Raw genomic sequence first — 20,797 nt, 5'->3', positions numbered from 1 at the left:
TTACATTTGCATGTCTATGAGCCCTTTGGTTGTATGAACGTGGTTGTATTTTGGGCCTATACAAGGAAAAAATTGAGTTAATCTTCTTCTGAAAAATTGAAGTTAAAAAGCAAGTACACACAAGCTGTAATCTACCAGGAATGGGCATTTTTAGGGATGGTGGATATTACAGTTCATTGTCTGAATTTAAACCCTTAACTTAACCCTGAATGTTTTTGACACATCAAATAATTATGGCGTCACTAAAATGAATAAACACAGAGTTTCAGAAAGTAACTTTAATCTTTCAGTTATTTATGTATATTTTAACTACCTGACTGTAGACATTTGATATCTATGTTGGTTTCCCTCTTATATCAAGAGAGCATGGATTCTTCTTATTTTAAAACTGAACAAAACTAAATGCACAATTTACCATTTTACACATGTCAAAATATCGTGTTCCCCATGTGTGAGTATGGTAAGGTATGCAGGCCAGGCTTCCTTTTCACTCCACACACACAAGGCAAAACATAACATCACTGAACCACATGGGCACAAAACAAGTACAAGTACATATGGGTTTATACACACACACGCACACATGCACACACACACACACACACACTTGAACATGGATAAAACAGGATGCAGGGGAAGAGGAGGCAGTGTTACAGTACAGTTGGGTACATTATGCTTCAGTACAGTGCGTTCTGCTGAGACAAAAACTACACATTCCACCTTAAAACCCCCAGCAGCCCCCAGTCTTAGTGCTGGAATGTGCCCTAGTTATGCTTCATCTGCGAGGAATACTACTGCAGCTTAATAATTCATAGTGTATTCCGTGAGGTCTACTTTTTGAACATGTTCAAGCCTCTCCACAATCCAACACCAAAGAAGTGAGAGTGATGCCTTCAAGATGTGCAAATCTAGAAGAGCTGTGTAGAAAAAAAATATTATGTAATGTATGCACAATATCAGCTGAAAAAATGAAAATCTAATACTAGATTCTCACATAGGAAACATGCATGACGTGCATGTTGCCATTTTCCCAAACAAAGTTACAATTGATCAAATGACCTCAAACCACCTGATGCCTTCTTTGCCCGTTATTTTATTTTATCGTATTTACTATTGCTTTTTGATATTTTATTATGTATAGTTTGCTTTATAGTATATTTTTATTTTTTGTTGTCACTTGTCACTTTGTGTAATGCTGCTGCTGCACTATAATTTCCCAGCTTGGGATAAATAAAGTATATCTATCTATCTATCTATCTATCTATCTATCTATCTATTGATTATGCAGCCCCCTAACCACTTTAACAATTCTAATTGTCATGCTTCTCTCTTTCATAGACTGCTAGACAATATATATCTCAGGGAGTAAATGTCATTTTAGATACAGACCTGTGAAGACCATGCTTTGGCTACGTTATGGTTATGAATGACCCTTACATTTTTCCATACTGTTAATTCACTGTCAGTTTTTTTCAGCTTTTCTTGATAAAGAAGTTCACAGTGTCATCCAGAGTGTCATCCTTTGCTGCCCTCAGAATAGACATTCTTTTGTAATACAGAGATTACTATGCAGAGTCTGCACTGATGGATACTAATTGCAAGGGAATGGCTTATCTAAGAATAGCCAGCTTTATATTTTCTTCACAGGGAATGTGAAGTAATTTGTGAATGCTCATCAGGGAGCAGTGGAGTTTCCTCCTCAAATGAATGGAGCAAAGAAACCCCTAAACTGTAGAGCTATTTTTCAAAGGTTGCGTAACAACAAATGTCAACACCGAACTGATATCCCTCACAGAGTCTTTCTGCTCTGGGGTGTTCTGGCGAGAGAGAGATGGGGAATGACTTGCAGGAAAGAGCCACAGATCAGATTCGAACCCTGGGCCGCCGCGGCAAGGACTGAGCCTTTGTACATGGGGCGGTTGCTCTACAAAGTGAGCTAAAGAACACCCCAGCCAATATTTTCTGCTGCATGCTGTTATCATTTTGAATTCCTACTGAAAACCATAATATCCTCAGATTTCACATTGCCCTTGACACACATACTCAAAGATTGTCACAGGTTAAGTTCAGGGCTACTATATATTTGACAAAAAAAAATCAGATGCACCATGTCTCAAGCGGATGCAGAAAAACTAGTCCATGCATTTGTTACTTCTAGGCTGGACTAATGTAACTCTTTGTTATCAGGCTGCTCCAATAGGTTTCTTAGGACTTTGCAGCTAATTCAGAATGCTGCTGCACGTGTTCTGACAGGAACCAAGTTCAGAGATCACGTCTCCCATTTTGGCTTCCTTGCATTGACTACCTGTTAAATCTAGAATAGAATTTAAAACTATCCTCCTTACTTACAAAGCTCTTCATGGTCATATCTAAAAGAGCTCATAGTACCTTACTACCCCTCTAGAACACTGCATTCCTTGTGGTTCCTATAGTTTCCAAAAGTAGATTGGGAGCCAGAGCTTTCAGCTATCGGGCTCCTCTTCTGTGGAACAAACTACCATTCTGGGTTCGGGAGGCAGACACGGTCATCACCTTTAAGAGTAGACTTAAGACTTTCCTTTTTGAGAGCGCTTATAGTTAGGGCTGCCTCTGATCATTCCTTAGTTATGCTGCCATAGGACTAGACTAGACCCTCCTCTGTAGCTCTTTCTGGTTTCTTCCAGCTTTTTTTCCTCACTCGAACTGAGGGTCTAAGGACAGAGGGTGTCACTCCCTGTACAGATTGTAAAGCCCTCCGAGGCAAATGTACTTTGTGACTTTGGGCTATACAAATAAAATTTGATTTGATTTGATTTGACATCAGATTCGTGTAAGACTTCTCTTGTCAAAAATGCGATTTCTCTGGAGTAATTTCCTGCAAAGGAAAATGTTTTCTTAGCACTCACCGAATGAAGCCTCTATCCCCCAGATGCTGCCTTGAAGGGTGACCTGTGAAATAACAATCACTCAAAGCCGTCAAACAATTATTTCATGATAAGCATGAGACGGACTTGCTTTCATTTTCTCAAAGGAGTAATTTTCCCTCCCAAGTCTGTAAATGCTGCTTGTTTCTCATTTCTCAAGTTTGAACTGCTAGCAGCTATCAGAGGTCTTATCTGGGTAAAATGGAAATGACCATTAAAGAATGTCTGAGTTAAAGAGTGAGTGACACTCCTGTTTCTGGAAGCTGACGTTAATTTGCCGGAAAAATTTCCTTTATGACCGCTATATAATTGTATTTCTTTTCACACATACAGAGATATGCTCTAATATTTACTGACTGCCCCATGTTTACCATGACTATTTGGACTCTTCAGATCCATTTTGGCTTTTGGTATTTTTTTTTTTTTTCAATTTAATGTCAGATTTGGGTAAGCTTGAACTGAACTGTGGTTACAGTTGCTAAAGTCGCCGCTATTCTTTCTCATGTTTTGTGGATATGCTGTGTGTCATATTTTCTTTGTATGGATTGAGTGGAGTCAGATAATTCTGCATCAGGTATTATTTCCATGATTAAACGTAGATGCTGAAAGGTTGGTGACCATTTTAAGGTGCAACTGATGGATTTCTTTGAGAGTAAAATGCACAGTGGGCACATGGAAAGCTTGATCAATTTGTTAATCTTTTTTTGCTTTTTCACACTCCCACTTTTCCTCCAGATTTTTTTTTTTTTAAACTTTTCTCACATTGCAAGCACGCTGTTGTCTCTCTGCCCCCCGCCTTGCTGTTTTTCTCATTATTTCTTTACTCCTCTGTCTTTCTCCCTGTTTATCCACCATCTATTCACAGGCAAAAATAAAACTGAGAGCCTGAGTCCATCTGGACCTGTTGTGGCATGCCATTTGGTACCCTGATCGCTGGCCAGCCCTGGGCTGCCATCTGTGCCATTCTTTGTCACAGAGGTACTGCTCTGGGGCATCGCCAGTGGCACAAAACCATTCATCTATCCATCCATCCATCTATCCATCCATCCATTTAGCTATCTTCTCATAAAAGGAAATAGACATTTGGAGAGAGAAAGGGGGCCTAAAAAGGCCTGTTCCAACTGACTGACTTGCCCTTCCTGTTACATAAAGCCTCGAAATTATGTAATCTTGGACATCTTGTCCAATCTTCCGTTTTCTGTGTGTGGGTGGTTCCATCTCTCCAGGCTGGATAGTGGGATGAAAAGAGGTGTAGAGAATGTGTATCAGTCCAGCACAAACTCAGGCAGATTAGTGGGCTCTTGCTTTTCGGACAGTAGTGTTCCTCTGCAGCTGTAGCTTACAATGGCAGCCTCAAGTCTCAGTGTGGCACTTTACAGAAAAGCCACAACCATGGTCTCTTCTCCAGATCCTCAAATGAGTGTCAGTGGGTTATGAAGTGGTATGGGTGAATGCAGTGTGTGAGAGAGAGAATATACACATGGGAGTTTGTGTAATTTCGAGAGTGTGCTGGAATTGCAACCTGCTGGGCCTGAGACTTATTAGTTGTGATGCTTTTACTTGCCTGCTAGGCTGTACACACACACACACACACACACACACACACACACACACACACACACACACACACACACACACACACACACACACCATCACACACATGAACTAGAGACGTGACCATGCTGAGAATCACTGGTTTTCAGTGTTTATCCATTGTTTCCTTCTGTGCGTCACCAGATTAGTCATTCAAAGAGAAGGGAGAGAAGGGAGGCACCACTAGGGAAGCATCTGATAGTTCTAGACATGTTTTGAGGTTTACATCATGAAATTTATCAGTCTGGCAGATACAGTACAAAGGAAAGATTTTGTCTTTCTAATTTCTTTCTACAGTCCTCCCCCTAAAGTATGTACCTTGTTATGACCAGATATAGGGGTATGAGGTAGTAATATAAAACCAAGATGTTGTGGTTAATAAACAAAGGAGTTTTATTAAACGAAAGTTCAAATTGTTTTAACAAAAGGAGGTGAGGCAAAAGGAACCAAGGGCGAGCAAGTGCTGTTTAAAAGAACAAACAAATATAACAAAAAGAGACCTCTAAACAGAGAACAAAACCTCACTGTCTAAATCTAATATTTAATAGCAAAACACACATCAAAACAGCACCCCTGAACTAATGGGTCTAACAGAAATTTACTCTTGTGGAATCAGTAAAACTATAACTAAAGTAAACCCTGCCCAGTCCCAGTAATTCAACACACCATCCTCCACAGTTATCAAATACGAACAAACGAGTATCATCAGATGAGGCGAGCTCACATCACACAATACAAAACAAGCCGCCTGGCTGCAGTTTAAATGCCTGTGATGCTGATCGCTGGGCCTTCTCATTGGCGGTGCGGAAAGGATGCCGTGCCAATCCCGGCCTGGCACGACTCACACGTGTCGATGTTGACCCCGCCTCCTCCAGTTGGGGCCAACTGCGAACCGGCAACCGCACAACTGCCGTTTCATAGTGGGACAGACACTACACACACATATGCCGGGGTGAAACGGCAGCGGCCCTAACATACCTAAAGAATATAAAACACTTTCTAACATCTAACCAGCAATAAATACTTGCTAAATAATGTGTCAACCTGATCATGAAATATTGGCTACCGTAATACAAAATATTAACTGATTTGAACTGGACAGCTTTGGAGTGGTTGTACATAAACAACTTTCAAAGGCTAAGTTTGACCATGAGTGCACAGTGCTTTGTGCTCTGGGTTCATCACAAGTACGTGATGCGTTAGGGCGCTAGTAAAGTCACACCAAATATTTCGCTTATTTTGGTGAAAGTGGATCATATTATAAGGAGAAAATGTGTCCCTTCGATGTCCTGTGGCTGCTGGGCATCATCTCTCTGTGAGAGTTTTACAGAGTTTCCTGAAGCTGTAAAGTAAACTGCTGTGAACTATAGCTGCTGTTAGCCAATGTTAGCTCTGTTTGTTAGCTGGGCTGCCCAGACTGTGAACTCAGAGAACTGGGGGAGTGTTAGTGTTTGTAACACAAGTGATTTGGACCATTGACCAGAGTCTGTGTCATTCGAGAGCCAAAGTTGGACAAGCGGGCAATGTAACTGGCCTCAGCAACTTCTTTGAACATAATGGCAGAGGGGACAAGACTGAAGGTGATGTGGATGGAAGAAGCTAAGAAATGAAAATGAGACAGTGACCAAAAATCTTTGTGAAAGAAAAGGCTGAGAGACAGCTAGGGCTTCTTTCTGTTGAACTAAGTAATATTAGCTGCCTCCTATGTCTTACTTTGTTGCACTTGTTTGGCTGTTGGCAACTTTGATGACGATCTAGTGTTTGATCGTTAGTAATATAATCATAAATTCATGTGTACAGCTTTCTATATTTACAGCTGTAGTATTAAAACTGAGGTCGCTAAATCACAAAAATACAAATTTCAATTCAGTTCTTTGATTATTAAGTTTATTAATCCAAAATCTGAATTTTAATATCTGATCAAAATGCAAATATTGTTAGTTTTTATTGATCCTCCGTGGAGAAATTTTACTTTCACTCAGAGGTCAGAGTGCAGGAGCTTCATCATGCAGTCTTCATGCCATTCATTCCAACTCAGAGAAGGATGTAGCCTTCAAAACCGGTCTCTGATAAACTGGAGGACTTTGGATTCATTTAACAAGAAAATTGGAAAACACATTCTTCTAATACCAGGACTGACCTTCAGCCGATGCTGAGTGAAGGTCTGGGTAATGGAACAGAAGCACTCCCATCATCTGTCATTTTCCAAAAACACAAGAAATAAACCTTGTCACCCACTTCCAACTAGATCACTTTCTCTCACCCTTAAAGTATCAGTGTGTAAGATTTAGGGAAATTTATTGACAGAATATCACAGAAATTCAATGTAATATTCATTATTAGGTTTTCATCAGTGTTAATCACCTGAAAATAAGAATACAAAAATAATCATTTTAGTCTGCATTGTTTAACCACACTGTTTCTACAGTAGCCCAGAATGGATATACCAAACACTTTAGATAGGGTCTTTAGTGTTTCTCACAGGTTTCACTGCCACTTTAGTTCTGGTGAGGTGAGGAGCATTCACTTGTTTGCAAACTGCAATTTAAAATTTTACACACTGAACACTATTTTTTGTTTTGTTCTTTTTGTTCGTTTTGCTTTTTCACCATTTCTTTACTTCTATGATCACTTTAGAGTCACAAGTCACAAGACGGCTGTCAGGCCCATGTGATTCTGACTCCACTTAGTCAAAATCACAGGTTACCACACATAAACACCTAAGCACTACTAACAAATAGCTAATTATCAGCCCTCAACCCCAAAATCTACCCACATCTCACAAGTGATATATGGGACAGCCATCTGGCTCACATTTGGTCCTTCTGAGCCAGGACACAGTAGTGTGTGTCGACACTCAACCGGGATTGGCCTAACTCTGCTGGTAATGTGCTTGTAATCCTGGAAGCTTGAGTAAACTATTGTAATCAAAATTGGTTTGCCCAACAACAGCCTAAATCCAGCACTCCTGGTTACCAGATACATGACGTCAACCAAACCAAAACCCAAAACAAATTTAGCCAAGAACACAGGAACATTGCCAAGGTAGCCAAAAAGTCCGCCTGGCAACTTTTGGTTCTTCAAAATGCCTGGTTTGAGTATTTTAAACTTTTTTATACCTTTTTCTCCCTTTAAGTTAAAACTATATCAACTTGACGTATCAGCTGTTAACTGTGATTTTTTTGTGTGTGAAAATGTCAGACCTTTTATAAACTTGTGATATGTCACCTAAGAAATGTTATTATGTGAACACAGATTTCACGTTAGTAAGGTTATTGCAGTGCATGTCAACATATTCTTGGCTCTCCCATTTCTTTTGCGCAAACTGTGATTGTTTCTCATTGATCCAGGGTGGGGCACCTTCTCTCATCCTGCTGTTCATGTGAAGGGAGGAGGGCAAAAGGAAAAAATAAGGGGTGGGGTCAGTTTTGTCTTAGTGGTAGCTCATTGTTTCCCTCGTTTCCTCAAGTCACTTCCCCTGCAATGCAAACATATGAAATGAAGACTTAGTAAGACGTAGACAGAGAGGGAGTCAGATATTCCGTGAGGTCAGCAGTGCCTTCGATGCAAAAGTTGCTAAATATTTTGGCGGTTGCCTGGATTAGACAGAAGCTGATATTTCAAGACTGATGTTGCTGACTAGCTATTCTTTTTCTGGCATTGCTCAACTTAAAGTATAACTCTTTAAAACAAAGCTAATGCTAATAAAATATATGATGATATTACAATTACAATTATTATTATTATTATTATTATTATTATTATTATTATTCAGTGAATAATTAAACATCCTGTATTCTGACATTTTATTGTATCATTATCTCAACAAACAAAGCTGAACTGAAATTGAACTGAAAGACAACACACACACACACACACACACACACACACACACACACACACACACACACACACACACAGTCTCAGCCTCCCAGCTGCTCAGGCTAATTACAAGTGTTCCCAGACCACTAACCCCCGTCCCTCCGGCTGAGTTCCCCTGTTTTTTATGCAGTTAATGATATTATTGTTTGGCAACACTGCTGGGGTTTCACCGCACCGCTTAATGCCACTGCACCTGCTTCCTCTAACACTGCTGACGGCAGGTGAAAAAATTAGTCTGGCAATAATTTATTATTGGCAGAGCAATCAGGAACTGGGCTGAATGTTTCTGATTCCTGTCCAGACGAGAGGGTGTTTTACAACAGGAACTACAAATGCTTCTTCCCGTACAAATGGACCACATGTTAAAAAATGCCTCATGTGTTTATATATTGTATCTTTGGAAAGTTTGGTATCTTCTCTAGAATCATCAGTTTTTCAAGATGGACCCAAATATATTCATATTTGGTTATTCTCTAGGGATTCTTTAGGGAAACAACAAAGGAAAAGTCTTGGGTTCAGTCATTAATCATTAGTCATTAATGGTTAACTAGTCATTAATGAATAGAGTATAGAATAGCTATTTGTTGGACACAAGCTGATTTGCTAACATCCAGAATAAGTAGTTGTTGCCAAAGCGATCCTTTTAACTGTTATATCTGTGGCATGATTTCTTCATTCTTGAATAACATTGCACACTTAACACAACTAAAAGTGTTTACTCTTTAGTTAAAGAGTCTTCACTGAGCTCAGTTTGTCCAGACAGGTGAGAACAATGCCAAACTCATTACCTGCACCAGAATTCCTGAAATACAACTGGCTTCCTGCATGAACACAATCTAAGGCTGATCTCTACGAAAGGGTGGGTCTAGGTTGAATAGACATTGTTTATGACAGTTTAGAGGGACAGTCTCTGAGTCCAGATGAATTGGAGGACAGCTGGAGAAACGCAAACAGACGAGCTTGGAAAGAGATTTGCTTCACAGAATGTCTCACTCATTTTCTAAATCATTCAGTTTTCTATGTCTCTGCAGATTAGAGTGAAAATAGTTTGCTCCCACGGGTCCTATTAGCCATAAAAACACAAAACAGTTACATAAGGAGAAGGGAGGAAGGAGAAGAAAATCTAACATAATATTTTAGGATTTAAATGTTGATACAAGGGAGTGGGTCTCATTTTGAGCAGTATATAGGTAAGTAACTCAAAACCTTGGCATATGCATACATTGTTCTACTGAGAGGCTCCCACTGCTTACAGAAAACATTGTGTCATTTAGTGTGTGTGACACAACAGACACTTTGTTCAAGCTTTCTCTCTGTAAAAGTCGGTGTAGTCAAGTGAGCAGTGATCAGTGTGCAGAAAACATGCACACATTTTCTTGTCCAAAACTGTGACTTTTGGATCTCCCAAAGGCTAGCATTACTGTAGAACACCCTTAAATTTTTTTATATTTTATCATATTCGAAACACTGATTATTTAATCACCAATCAGCTCCATCTACAGGAGTATTGAACAGACTGGTGTGTCATATTTTTAAATATGACTAGACTAAGCGGTAACCTCCGTGGCTGGGAAATGAAGCCAATGTGGAAGTGCCAAAAACTGTAATTCCTAGAGCAGCCACTTGAGGCTGGCTACAGAACAGGTCAACCCCCATAAGTGACAGAGTAAAATAACAGCAACAACTGGAGGTCCTATAGGTTTTGAGCTGTCATACAACCACACAGGCCACACTCCACTAATTTATTGGCCAGCTAAATCATCTGTACATTTATTAGCTGTTTGTAATGAATAAACATCAACTGTAAAAACACCAATGGTAAAATTTGCATGTCAGATCTTAACCACTAGTAGAGCAAAAGTGTCATGATATTTAAATCAGAATGTCCTCTGCAGGTCACTGACCATATTGCCCCCTATTATAGGACACCTCAGACTCTGTTTGAGTTCTATATTGTGGGCTTAATGGTTCATTTTAATCTGGCTACACTGGACTCTGTTAGCTCATGTATTCTTGCGATCTGATCTAAGATAGCAATGTTAGAAAAAAAATAGAAACATGGGGAGATAAATCAGTTTTAAATCAGTGATCTGTAGAGTTAAATCCTTTTTAAACAACCTGATTACCACCAAATCACCACCAAAAAGCTGCAGGATTTTAGTGATTTTCAGTAGTAACTGAACAGTGAACAAAGCTTTGTTCATTTATTTTAGAGATTCAAAGAGTCTGGCACTCATGGTGTCTTGGAATCAACCCTAACAACTCCTCTATTCTCATATGATATTGCATATCTGAGCCAATATTCCAGAATATCATTTCCATTTCCTCCTTATCCCATTTTTCAACTCAACCACAGTGTTAGGTGTCATACTCAAACAGAGCCCATTTTTGTGTATGGCTCAAATTCAGCGCTGAAGTTGTGTCACACAAAGGTCAGTGGTTTTTAGTCCATGGGCTGAGACCCCCCAGCAAGCCACATGAGCAGGCTGATGAGACGATTTATGGCATTTAAATTTCAATATACCGATAAACTGTCTTACTTTTAAATCTTTAAAAAATGTTTTATCTTGTAAAAATTGTGTTGTTTGTCCATTCAAAAAACTGCCTCAAGTGAGGACAACAACATTATAAGTACTGTTTATCATTCAGCTTGATAATGTTGGCAGGGTTTTCAAGGGCTTGCCTCTTGCAGAAGTTGAGAATTGTTGCTTTGGTTTTACTTAACACTTCATGTTACTTCATGCTTTCAGTTAACTCTTGCCCTCATTCCGTTGTCTTTGATCTGTATGGCAGTCTGCTTCTTATACATTCAAAGCCATAGGAATACCACTCCCACAGCCATTAAAATGGCCTGGTTTTTACTGTTATATAAGCACAGTTGGAACCAGCAGTTCCTCCACGTGGTTTCAATCAGCTGTGCTTGTAGTATTAGGTGTTGATTGACAGTAGCGGGGGCTTGGATGTGGGAGAGGTGGGTGTACAGGGAGGTGAGGAGGAGAGGCCCTCCTCCTGTGTGGTCAGGATCAGTTTACCAGAAAAAATGTGAACGCTTGTTTGCACTGTGAAACTAGTCCGAACAGTAAAACGCCAGGCATTCCTCAGCCACCAAAAGGGGGTCGCCTCGGTGACAAGGTGGGACGCATTCCTCGCAGTCCCAGGGATCCAGAAACCGGAGGGGTGGGGGCATGGGTGGTTGATGGTGGTGGGTCTGCTGCTGGAATCTGCAACACTGAATTCAATGAGTTTAATATTCTCACAATATAAAATCTGAAATGGCTTCTCAAACAGATCAAACGATGTCTAGTTATTTGATTAAAACTCAGCCAAAAGTGATTGACTTTCATTTGGCTTTTATACGAAACATTCTAATTATACTTTCTGCATCTGCTTGGCCACGTGGGTCCGACACTGGTTCAGTGTCTTGCTCAAAAACATTTTAACATGTGGCTAGAAAGAGCTGGCAATTAAACCCCACGATTAACATATAACGGCAACTGACTGTAATTCAATGTGAAGCAGTTGGAAGTACCTACTTAAACATCTTCATGTTCATCTAGTGGAGCTAATTTTAACTGTTTAATATGGTTTGGGTTGGTTTAATCTATACTAAAACATCACATTTTATAGGCTTGTCATAGGTTTTGTATAGAAAATATTAATCTCCAAAGGAACTAATAGCTATCATGTAGATAATGTGCAGAGGTATAAAGTGGCATAACATGGAAACTTCTACTTACCTGGGAAAATGTAGTTACAGTACTGTCCACCACTGTTTTGTTCAGTGTAATTCAGCCTCCTTTTTTTCATCTAGATCTAGATCTAAGACAGGCTACTCTTACAAACTTCTTACAGTCAATGACCGAGGGTCCATTGTGAAATGCAGGTCACAGTGTTCTTGCTACAAGACACTTCAAATATCATTAACCACAGTGGATGTTTTTTCACAGCCACAGACCACCATGGCAAGTTGACAGTGTGAACGCACGACAAAGGAATCATTCATTCGGCTGTTCACATGTTCAGCCGTTTAGTTGGCCTCGTCTACATGAAACAGTGTCATGCTGACCGACTCTGTGATATAACCAGCGAGCTTTCACTCTCAGGCTAGTGGACAGACAGGACAGTTTCTCAGAGCACTGACCGACATTTGCCACTTGTAGCAGTGATCACAGCATTCCCTTACATAAGAGTTTCCTACCTTTTTTGGTAAAAAAACAACTTTGTGGAATGTGACTTGTCTACAAACTCGAGTGTGAGGTATTTTTGCAGTCTTTTATCTCTTTGTTCCATTTTTAGCTACTCAGTTCCTGTTTGAAGCTGCTGGAAACAAAGGAAGGAGGAATTCAAGGTGGAAATGCCTGTAGACTTACATAGATTTGCAGATGACTGTGACTCAGTGAAGACGTATGGGAAGTGTGGTGTGTGACTGAAGACAATTTTAGCTTTGCATGCCGATAAACAGAAAGGTGAACTAATCTTTACAGTGTATTTCTAAAGAAACCTGTGCTCACATTGAGTTCCTCCCAAAGCCAAACTTTTGCCACACACTTCCCCAGATGGTCTCTTGCACTTTATCTGAAATTGATCTGTGTTGCTGAATATATTACAGTGGATGTGATGTTTTTTTTCATATATGCATCTGGTGCGCGTAGGAAATGTTTTGAAGAGCAGATGCTCTGCCATAAGTTCATTGCTGGTCATAGTGGCCTCTGAAAATTGGTGGCTACTATAAAAATGCAAGCAAATTAGAGGGCGTCCAGGCAAGGGACCAAGAGTTCTGTAATTCATTTAAGAGACTGGAGTAAGCCTTTGAAAACAGAGGGGCTCACAACTCCACATCACAACAGCTCTCAAGCCCACTTTTATAGCTGATAAATGACCTGCTGTGGTTCTCCCATGTGTGTTTTGAAATTCTGTGGTTCAGCATCCCACCCTGCCACAGAGGCATATGCTTTGCAGCTGCAAATCACAGCTATAGGGGGACATTTCTTGCACGGGTTGCTATAATATCAACAGGCAATGATGAGTTTATGATTAGACATGCGATTTCCTGTCTCCTGTAGCAAAAACAACAACAAAAAAAGAATCTGCAAATGAGAGCACACTTATAGCCGTCAACATGGGCTGAACACCGCAGGTCTTTCTTCTGTTTTATCTCTGCAGGGTTGGTCACTATAAAGGCCATGGGGGATCTGTGGGTTGCAAGATTGATAAAAGTGGGCAAAAGTTAAGCTCAAAATAGCACTGCATTTAATAAATGAATTATTGCTATACAGGTTGGTAAGAAGATTAAACACAATCTCAGTATGTCCAGTTTAGGTAGGTTTAGTATTTATGAAACAGTGCACAGCGGTGAATGAACAACTTTGCAGTGGATTTTATTAGAATAAACAAGATGCTAATACTAAATATCAGCACTAGGAGGCTGATGTGAACAAATTTCTCCACTTAATCGCTCCTAATTTTTCAGACTATCTCAGGGCCTTCTGTCATCTCTAAGCCTAATGTCTTTCTCACCTAGTATGATGCTTTACAAAATATGTTGGTGTGAATTGGGCTTCATTTCACAAATAAACATGTTCATATCAAATTCAAATCCCATTTACCCACCTTACCCTATGTGCAGACATTTGTTCTTAAAAAGCACCACAAACTACAAATTCATCATATCATTTTTTTTCAGCAAGAAAATGAGTCTGCAGGAGTGCGACTCCAGTTGACTTCACTCTGATTCTTTGGGGGCCATAAGCTTGGGCAAAAAAAAAAAAAAAAGAAGCAGATTCCACAAATTTCTGCGCTGCTCCCATGTTGAGTCTTTGTTTATGTGTGGTGTGAAAGTTTGTGAACCACTGATCCAAACAACTTGGCTGCTGCTGGTTGTCAGGAGATGTGAAAGGGGGGGAATGGAGCCATGCCAAAGAACAGCATGCAGGCAGGAATCCTGAGCTTCCACAGTGGGATACCTCAGTTCTCCTTCAGCCTCAGATGACGTAGCCATCTCCAGTGTTTCAGCCACCTGCACCTCATCTGACCTGATTTTATGCACTACAAATCACACTGGGAGAAAATCCACAACCTGTCTCTCTGCTTTGAGGACAAGAAAGAAGACAAGAGGAGATGGTCCAGCCTGTGCTGCTATTTATTTATTGCAATTGTAGGTTAAAACCTTGCCTCTTTCTTTTGGGACCACAGACTCTTTTCTAAATTGCCCACCATAGACCAGTAATTAGAGCTTTTCCCATGCTAGAAAGATCACAGGTTTGAACCTTGTGGCCAAATTCCTCCTAAAAAAAGTGATGTCTCCTGCTCTTTATTCTTTTCCTGCTCACACTTTTTGGTTGCTAAGGGGTCAGCTAATGGTTTAAGTTTTAAAAATATGCAAATATCCTAGATGAAACTCCCAGTCAGGCTGTCCTGCAGGCTCACTGTCTCTAAACGAATATTCATGAATAATAATAAGCCAGTAACCATTGTTAGTAATGTAATTGGGAAAGATGCATTTAGACCTTGACCCTGACTGTCCAGGTGTGTGTCCTGAGTACTTTAGGAAAGATTTGCCAGCCATTTGTTTGTGTGTGTGTGTGTGTGTGTGTGTGTGTGTGTGTGTGTGTGTGTGTGTGTGATGTTCCTTAGCAGGCCAGCGGGGAACAGCCTGGAGGCATGCATGAGTAATGAGATGAATGTCCAGTCGACTGTCTCGGCTCCCCTCTTCCTCTGTAATTACCTATGCTGTGGCAGGCTCATCATTTGTACGTGTTAGTGTGTGTTTGTGTGTGCTCCCAAGCAATCAGAGCTGTGTGCTCTGCCGTGAAGAACAACCTCTGTGATAGCATGCAGTTTCAGGGCCTTTAGCTACTTTCAAGATTGAAACTATAAAATCTTTTCAGGCCCATTGCAGAAAATACATTGTTATTTACTGGAAATGTAACGTGCAATGTTAGAATGACAGGCTGATAGCTCCAGAAAAATACCCACGTTATGCTGGTTATTTTTGTGGTTTTGTTTGTAACAACCAATTGTCAAAGTTCAACTTTTTCTTTCACTTCCCCTCTCTTTCAGAGTCACGCTATTTGTGCAACAGTTGGGAAGTTGCTTGGTTGGTGGACTTTTTCATGTGCTCTTGTATTCCCCTATCCTTTCTCAACATGTGCCAACATACCGCATAGTACTCCTGGAGGCGTAAAAAATCCCCATAGACTTTCCTTTACAAGTCTTATTTCCTCATTGTGAGATCATTCAGGAGTGCTTTTTTTTTTCTTTTTTTACTCTAAGCTACTGCTAACCTAGGCCAAAAAATGCTAGATATCAATGTAAAGACAAAGAGATAAAATTAAACATTTTCATCTAATTCTTGGTCGAGTAGCTAGGAAATAATCACAATACAGTAACAGAACAAGATAATTATTCAAATGAGTACGCTTTAAATCTAACTTTTACATATGGTCTGCATTGCAACACAATACGGTGAGAGAAGAAAATGAACTGTAAATGACACAAGTGTTCTCTTTTGAGATTGCTGTTAAACTCATTACAAGGCACTGTGTAACAAAACAAAAGCTGAAAGCTCAAAATGCAAATGTCACTGCAGGAGAGCACACTGAATCTGCATTAGCAGAACAAGCTCCCCCCCTGCTAATTGCTGTGTTTGCGGATGAAAGACTGAGGAGGTGAACTAGTGAGATAGAAGGAGGGACACCAGAGATCTTAATGCTCTCAACAGACATCTAGAGAATGCACACGATGACCCATTAGCACCTCACAGCATCTTTAGGAGCTGTTTCCTCTGGGTGGCTTCCCTTTTGTTATTCAAAGCTGAGATGAATTTGTGCTCTCTGGGGACGTGTTCACACTTAGAGGTGTGACTGTACCTAAAATGCACAGAGGAACCTGACATACAAGTCGTTTATTCATGTTCTGTTGTTGTCAGAAATGTGTTTCTCAAGGCTACTGCACAGTCAGCTTGATCTATTCTGTTACCTCTGTAAGTGTTCAATTTGAATTAATATTTTTGTGCGGCCTGACTCAGCAGGAGCTCAGCAGTACAGTCCACGGTAACAACATCGTTCACACTACAGAGGAATGTACGCTTGCATGTACTTGATTGCTGTGTGTCTTGTTGGAGATATATTATTGTATTGTGGAACCAGGTTAATCTTTCCTGCTTTACAGCACTGCAATTGTTTTGTTTTGTTTTTTTGCCTTGGGGCTTCTCCGTTAACCCTAACCCTAACACCCCACTGTGCCAACTGCTGTCTCATTGAAATGAATGAGATGACTGTATTTATTCATGCAGAGCTGTTGTCTGTCTGAACACAGCCTTAGTATTCCTAACATGATGTATATACCTTAACCCCCACTCCCATAACCCAGCCCCCCACTACTGGGTGAATGTCATACCTGTTATGAACTACAATACTAAAGCATAGTATATGAATAATATATAAATATACTGCATATTAAAAGGGAATGGTATATCTAATGGTAAAATCACAGTGTCCTTCTTAGATTCAATTATATACTTTTTTATTATCACAGAGACGATATAAAATAAATATTAAATATGTAAAAATAAAATGCTGGTCTAATGGGAACATTGCAGTTATAAAATGTATAAATTAGGAATGTGTAACACAGTTTCAGTACATGCTTACAGTGTTATTAATATAAAACAATAACATTAGCACAGTTAGTGCAGCATCATCTTTATTTATTTATTCCACACGACACGCGACGTGACGCGCGACGTCACCAGGAAGCGAGGCGGAGAGGAGTGTCGGTGAGCGTGCGGGTTGTTTACATCCCTGCTTACAGCGCGTTAAAATGAATCCTCCGATGATCAACTCGACCAACTCCGTGTCAACAACCGCAAGTAAGAGCTCTCCAAGCAGCCTGCATGTTCACTTCGGGCTTTAAGTGTCAGCACAGAGTGAAGACGAGACAAAGAGTCATGCAGCTAGGTCAGCTCAGTGTTAGCCGCTAACCTTAGCTGTGTCTGTGGCTCACCTGTCTGCCTTCACCCAGTTGAAGCATTCAGCTGTCCCGCCTGCACAATGGCACACCGAGCCCTTTGAATAGCGGACAGTGCTACCAGGCTGGCATTATTCTGTATGTATCTGAATTAGCTTGCTGGCTAACCCTAAACTTTTCCCCTGGTAGCTGACAGCTAACCGCTTCCTGTCTGACTGATGACAGATGACAAGCCTTTACACATCTAAACATGACTCTGTGATGTTACTGAAGTGTTAGTTTAGATCCTCACTGCTGCAGGACAAGCACACCTTTATCTCTGATAATTCAGCTCCTTGGTTAGCCTTTATTTTGCAGCATATTTAGGTGTGTGGTAGACAGTCTTAAACCAGGTTTTTAGGTTTGCAGGTTTATAGTATGTGAGCATGCACTGATTTAGCACATTATGTGCCTCTGTTTGTGAAAACTGTGTCTCTTTTTTCACTGTGGGTGCAGAATTTGGTTCAGCCGAACACCTGCAGACGTCCAGGTTATGAACGCACATGAATATTAAAGTGGTATTCTCAGACTAGTGAACCCTAATGTGCAGCGTGGGGAACGTAAAGTGTGCACAAAAAGCTTCGGACAGTTTTCTCGTCATTTCAGTTTAAGCTCACATAGTTGAAGATGTGGAGAATGTTAAAGGCCACATGCTTGTTTCATAAGAGTGCTGTTTATTAGGTCTGACTGGCTAAAACTAATGCAGTATAATACAACGAGCTGCATCAAGTCCGACCTTCATGAGGGTTATAATGTTCCATTTTCAGTGTTTTAGTGAGGTATTACATCACACTGGAAGGTGGTTCTAATATTCCACATCCTTTTGATATCAGTGAGGACAGATTAATAATTTAGATGCACCTCTCAGTTTATTGAATACTGAGTTCAACAGCACCACAAGCTGCAGCCGAAAAATGACCATACAGTCAATCAACAGCTCTGTGAGGCATCTAAACATCCTGTATATAATAATTTAATAATGTGTTATTGTAATGTGCATATAATTAGGTCTTTTGTTGTCTGGTACAAAGCCTTTAGATTCAGTGCACGTGTCCGTTTAATGATGCTTGAAAACGTTTGTGAGACTATGGTTACCAGCAACACCTGTGAAGTCGTTCCCTGCATTCAGTTGTGTTTCTTTATGCACAGGAAAACAAGAAGCTGAGCGCTCAGTTAACTGGACAGTGGAGGAGACTCAGGTGCTTCTGTGCGCCTGGAGCGATGAGCGCGTTCAGAAGAGTTTGGCAGAAAACCTTCGCAACCGCCATGTCTTCAAACACCTCTCAGCCCGAATGACTGAAATGGGTTTCTCTCGGAGTCCACAGCAGTGTCGGCTTCGGGTCAAAACTCTGAAGGCTAACTACGTGAGAGCCAAACTACAGAGGAGTGTCGACAGTTCGCAGCCTTGCACTTTTAAATACTTTGCCGACATGGATGCTGTGTTGGGTCGGAGGTCATCGGGAGGGGAAGGGGGACCCTATTTTGCTTCACCAGATTGGATGGCAGAGCATCACCTTGGCTCCACTGACAGGACAGGAAGTATCCCATCAGATTTAAATTCAAACACAGAGATTAGTGGGCACCATTTTGGTTCTTCTGGGAAGACAGGGCGACAACGTTTGTGCTCTTTAGAGGAGAGAGGAGGTCGCCAGTCTTGGCAGCTGGACTCTAAAGTCAAGTTGGAGGTCAGAGAAGATTCAACAGATGAGTTTGAGAACAGCAACACAGGATTCCCACAGCATCCGAGAGTCAGACACCATGAAGTTTATCTTGTATCACCCATCCATCGAGAAATTAGTGGTATGTATTGTGATTATTATATAAATCAGTAGAGGCAAAAATAATGCCTTTAGCTACTGTAAATGTTGGTAAGAAACGAAATTGAAGACCTGCCACATGGCTGTGAATTTTTAGTTTATGGTCTCAATTTGGATGTCGAAGTAGCTACAATTTTCTTTTTAAAAATGAGTGATGTGTAGCCGCAGATAACGTTAGAGCAGGTTTAAGAGTGATATTTGGAATTATTTTGACAAAATAAACATTGTGCAGTGCAAGCTATGAAACATTTTGGCTTGAATAGCTATTCTAATAATTGACTTTTATATCCTGTGTCACAGGTACACTTGTGGAAAATAGCTTGAGCACTCCTTCTCCACATGCAGTAGCCCCACCGCCACCTCCACCTGCTCCATCTCCTCCCCCTCTTACCCAACCTGCTGCCTCTCCACCCCCTACACCCCCAGAACCAAGGCCCAACACCCTCCACACTTCTGGCCACCACCATCAACTCCCTGAGTCCACCTGCCTGGAACCCGTCCTCAAGCACCTGTCGGAGTGCTTCCAACGGCTGGTGTCAGAGACCCGGGGGCTGCTGGTGCAGCTGGAGGGTCAGCGGCAGGAGCAGGCCCGCTGGCATCAGGACATCCTGGCCCAGTGGTTACAGAGGGAGGAGCGCTGGCACAGGGAAACAACTGAGAGGGAGGAGAGGAGGGAGAAAGCTCGTATGGAGCATGAGATCAGAGTCCTGGAGCTCCTCACCAGTCTAGCCAGAGAACATGGATGTAAATGTGGAGGCACTCAGACTGTAGCGAAGGCACCGACTGGTCCAAACCATACCATGAACTAAGATAGATATTAGGATGCACTCACACTGAGGATTTTCCTGGTAGTTAACCCAAAGTGTGTGATGGTATTCAAGCTCAGGTGGAACCAAATAACGGCACTGATAATGCAAAGTTATATTCAGGGAAGATTATAGCCCTGAGTGATACAGATTAAAATTTAAGTGAACCAAATGCAGGAAAAGCCCAAGAGTTTGTGAATATAAGAAGATGATTGACAGCCAGGTCAGATGTTCTCAGTTAAGAAAAACAGTTCTATTGGAGAGGTGTCAGGTGTACCAAATGTATTCAAATCGTTTTATGCACTTTTTGTATAAATTAAAATAAGATATTTTCAAACCAGTTTCTGTTTTCTACTGTAATCTGTTTGTCAGCAGGGTAGCCTTTTGGTAATAATGGAAAAACATTAATATGTAGTTAATTGGACTACCAGATTTTCACTACACGATTACTGAAGAATTCACAATATCATAAATCATAATGAATATCACGATGTATATAGTGCATTTCTGCTCTACTGCAACAATGTTGGAGTGTGAACCACAAAGCGGGAATGGAAAGAAACAAATTATTGTGCTTCTGCATATTTATGTGCTTCCTGTAAAAATGCTCAGATAGGGAGACTTGTCGCAGTTATTGATTGCCGTTTACAGTAGCCAATAGCGCTAAATGCGCATTACGTCTAACCACGATGCGCTGCAACCAGTGCTATCATCTAACGTCAGCGTGACACCCTCCAGTGAGCACGGCCAGACCCAGAACCAAACATAACTTTTAAAACTAGTGGTGAGG

At 40.8% G+C, this 20,797-nt stretch overlaps 2 protein-coding genes across 2 annotated transcripts in view; both read left to right on the top strand.

The window, feature by feature from the left end:
• The window catches only part of rasgef1ba (RasGEF domain family, member 1Ba), a 102,511-nt gene that overhangs the window by 48,326 nt on the left and 33,388 nt on the right, over positions 1 to 20,797 (top strand). The window lies entirely within an intron of this gene.
• LOC104929954 (Zinc finger protein with KRAB and SCAN domains 2) lies at positions 17,098 to 20,347 on the top strand. The gene is made up of 3 exons (XM_010744604.3): positions 17,098 to 17,247; positions 18,534 to 19,184; positions 19,502 to 20,347. The coding sequence occupies exons 1-3, from the start codon at positions 17,199 to 17,201 to the stop codon at positions 20,008 to 20,010; spliced, it is 1,209 nt and encodes a 402-aa protein (XP_010742906.3). The 5' UTR covers positions 17,098 to 17,198; the 3' UTR covers positions 20,011 to 20,347.

The sequence above is a fragment of the Larimichthys crocea genome, chromosome III (assembly GCF_000972845.2).
Source record: "Larimichthys crocea isolate SSNF chromosome III, L_crocea_2.0, whole genome shotgun sequence".
In the NCBI taxonomy this organism is placed as follows: Eukaryota; Metazoa; Chordata; class Actinopteri; family Sciaenidae; genus Larimichthys; species Larimichthys crocea.
This window is presented reverse-complemented; position numbering and strand designations above follow the sequence as displayed.

What these genes read in the sequence shown, in the direction of transcription:
- LOC104929954 (XM_010744604.3), top strand. Translation starts at nt 17,199, where the DNA reads ATGAATCCTCCGATGATCAACTCGACCAACTCCGTGTCAACAACCGCA. An exon ending in CTCCGTGTCAACAACCGCAA is followed by an intron (nt 17,248 to 18,533) that starts GTAAGAGCTCTC and finishes CTTTATGCACAG; the next exon opens with GAAAACAAGAAGCTGAGCGC. An exon ending in CATCCATCGAGAAATTAGTG is followed by an intron (nt 19,185 to 19,501) that starts GTATGTATTGTG and finishes CCTGTGTCACAG; the next exon opens with GTACACTTGTGGAAAATAGC.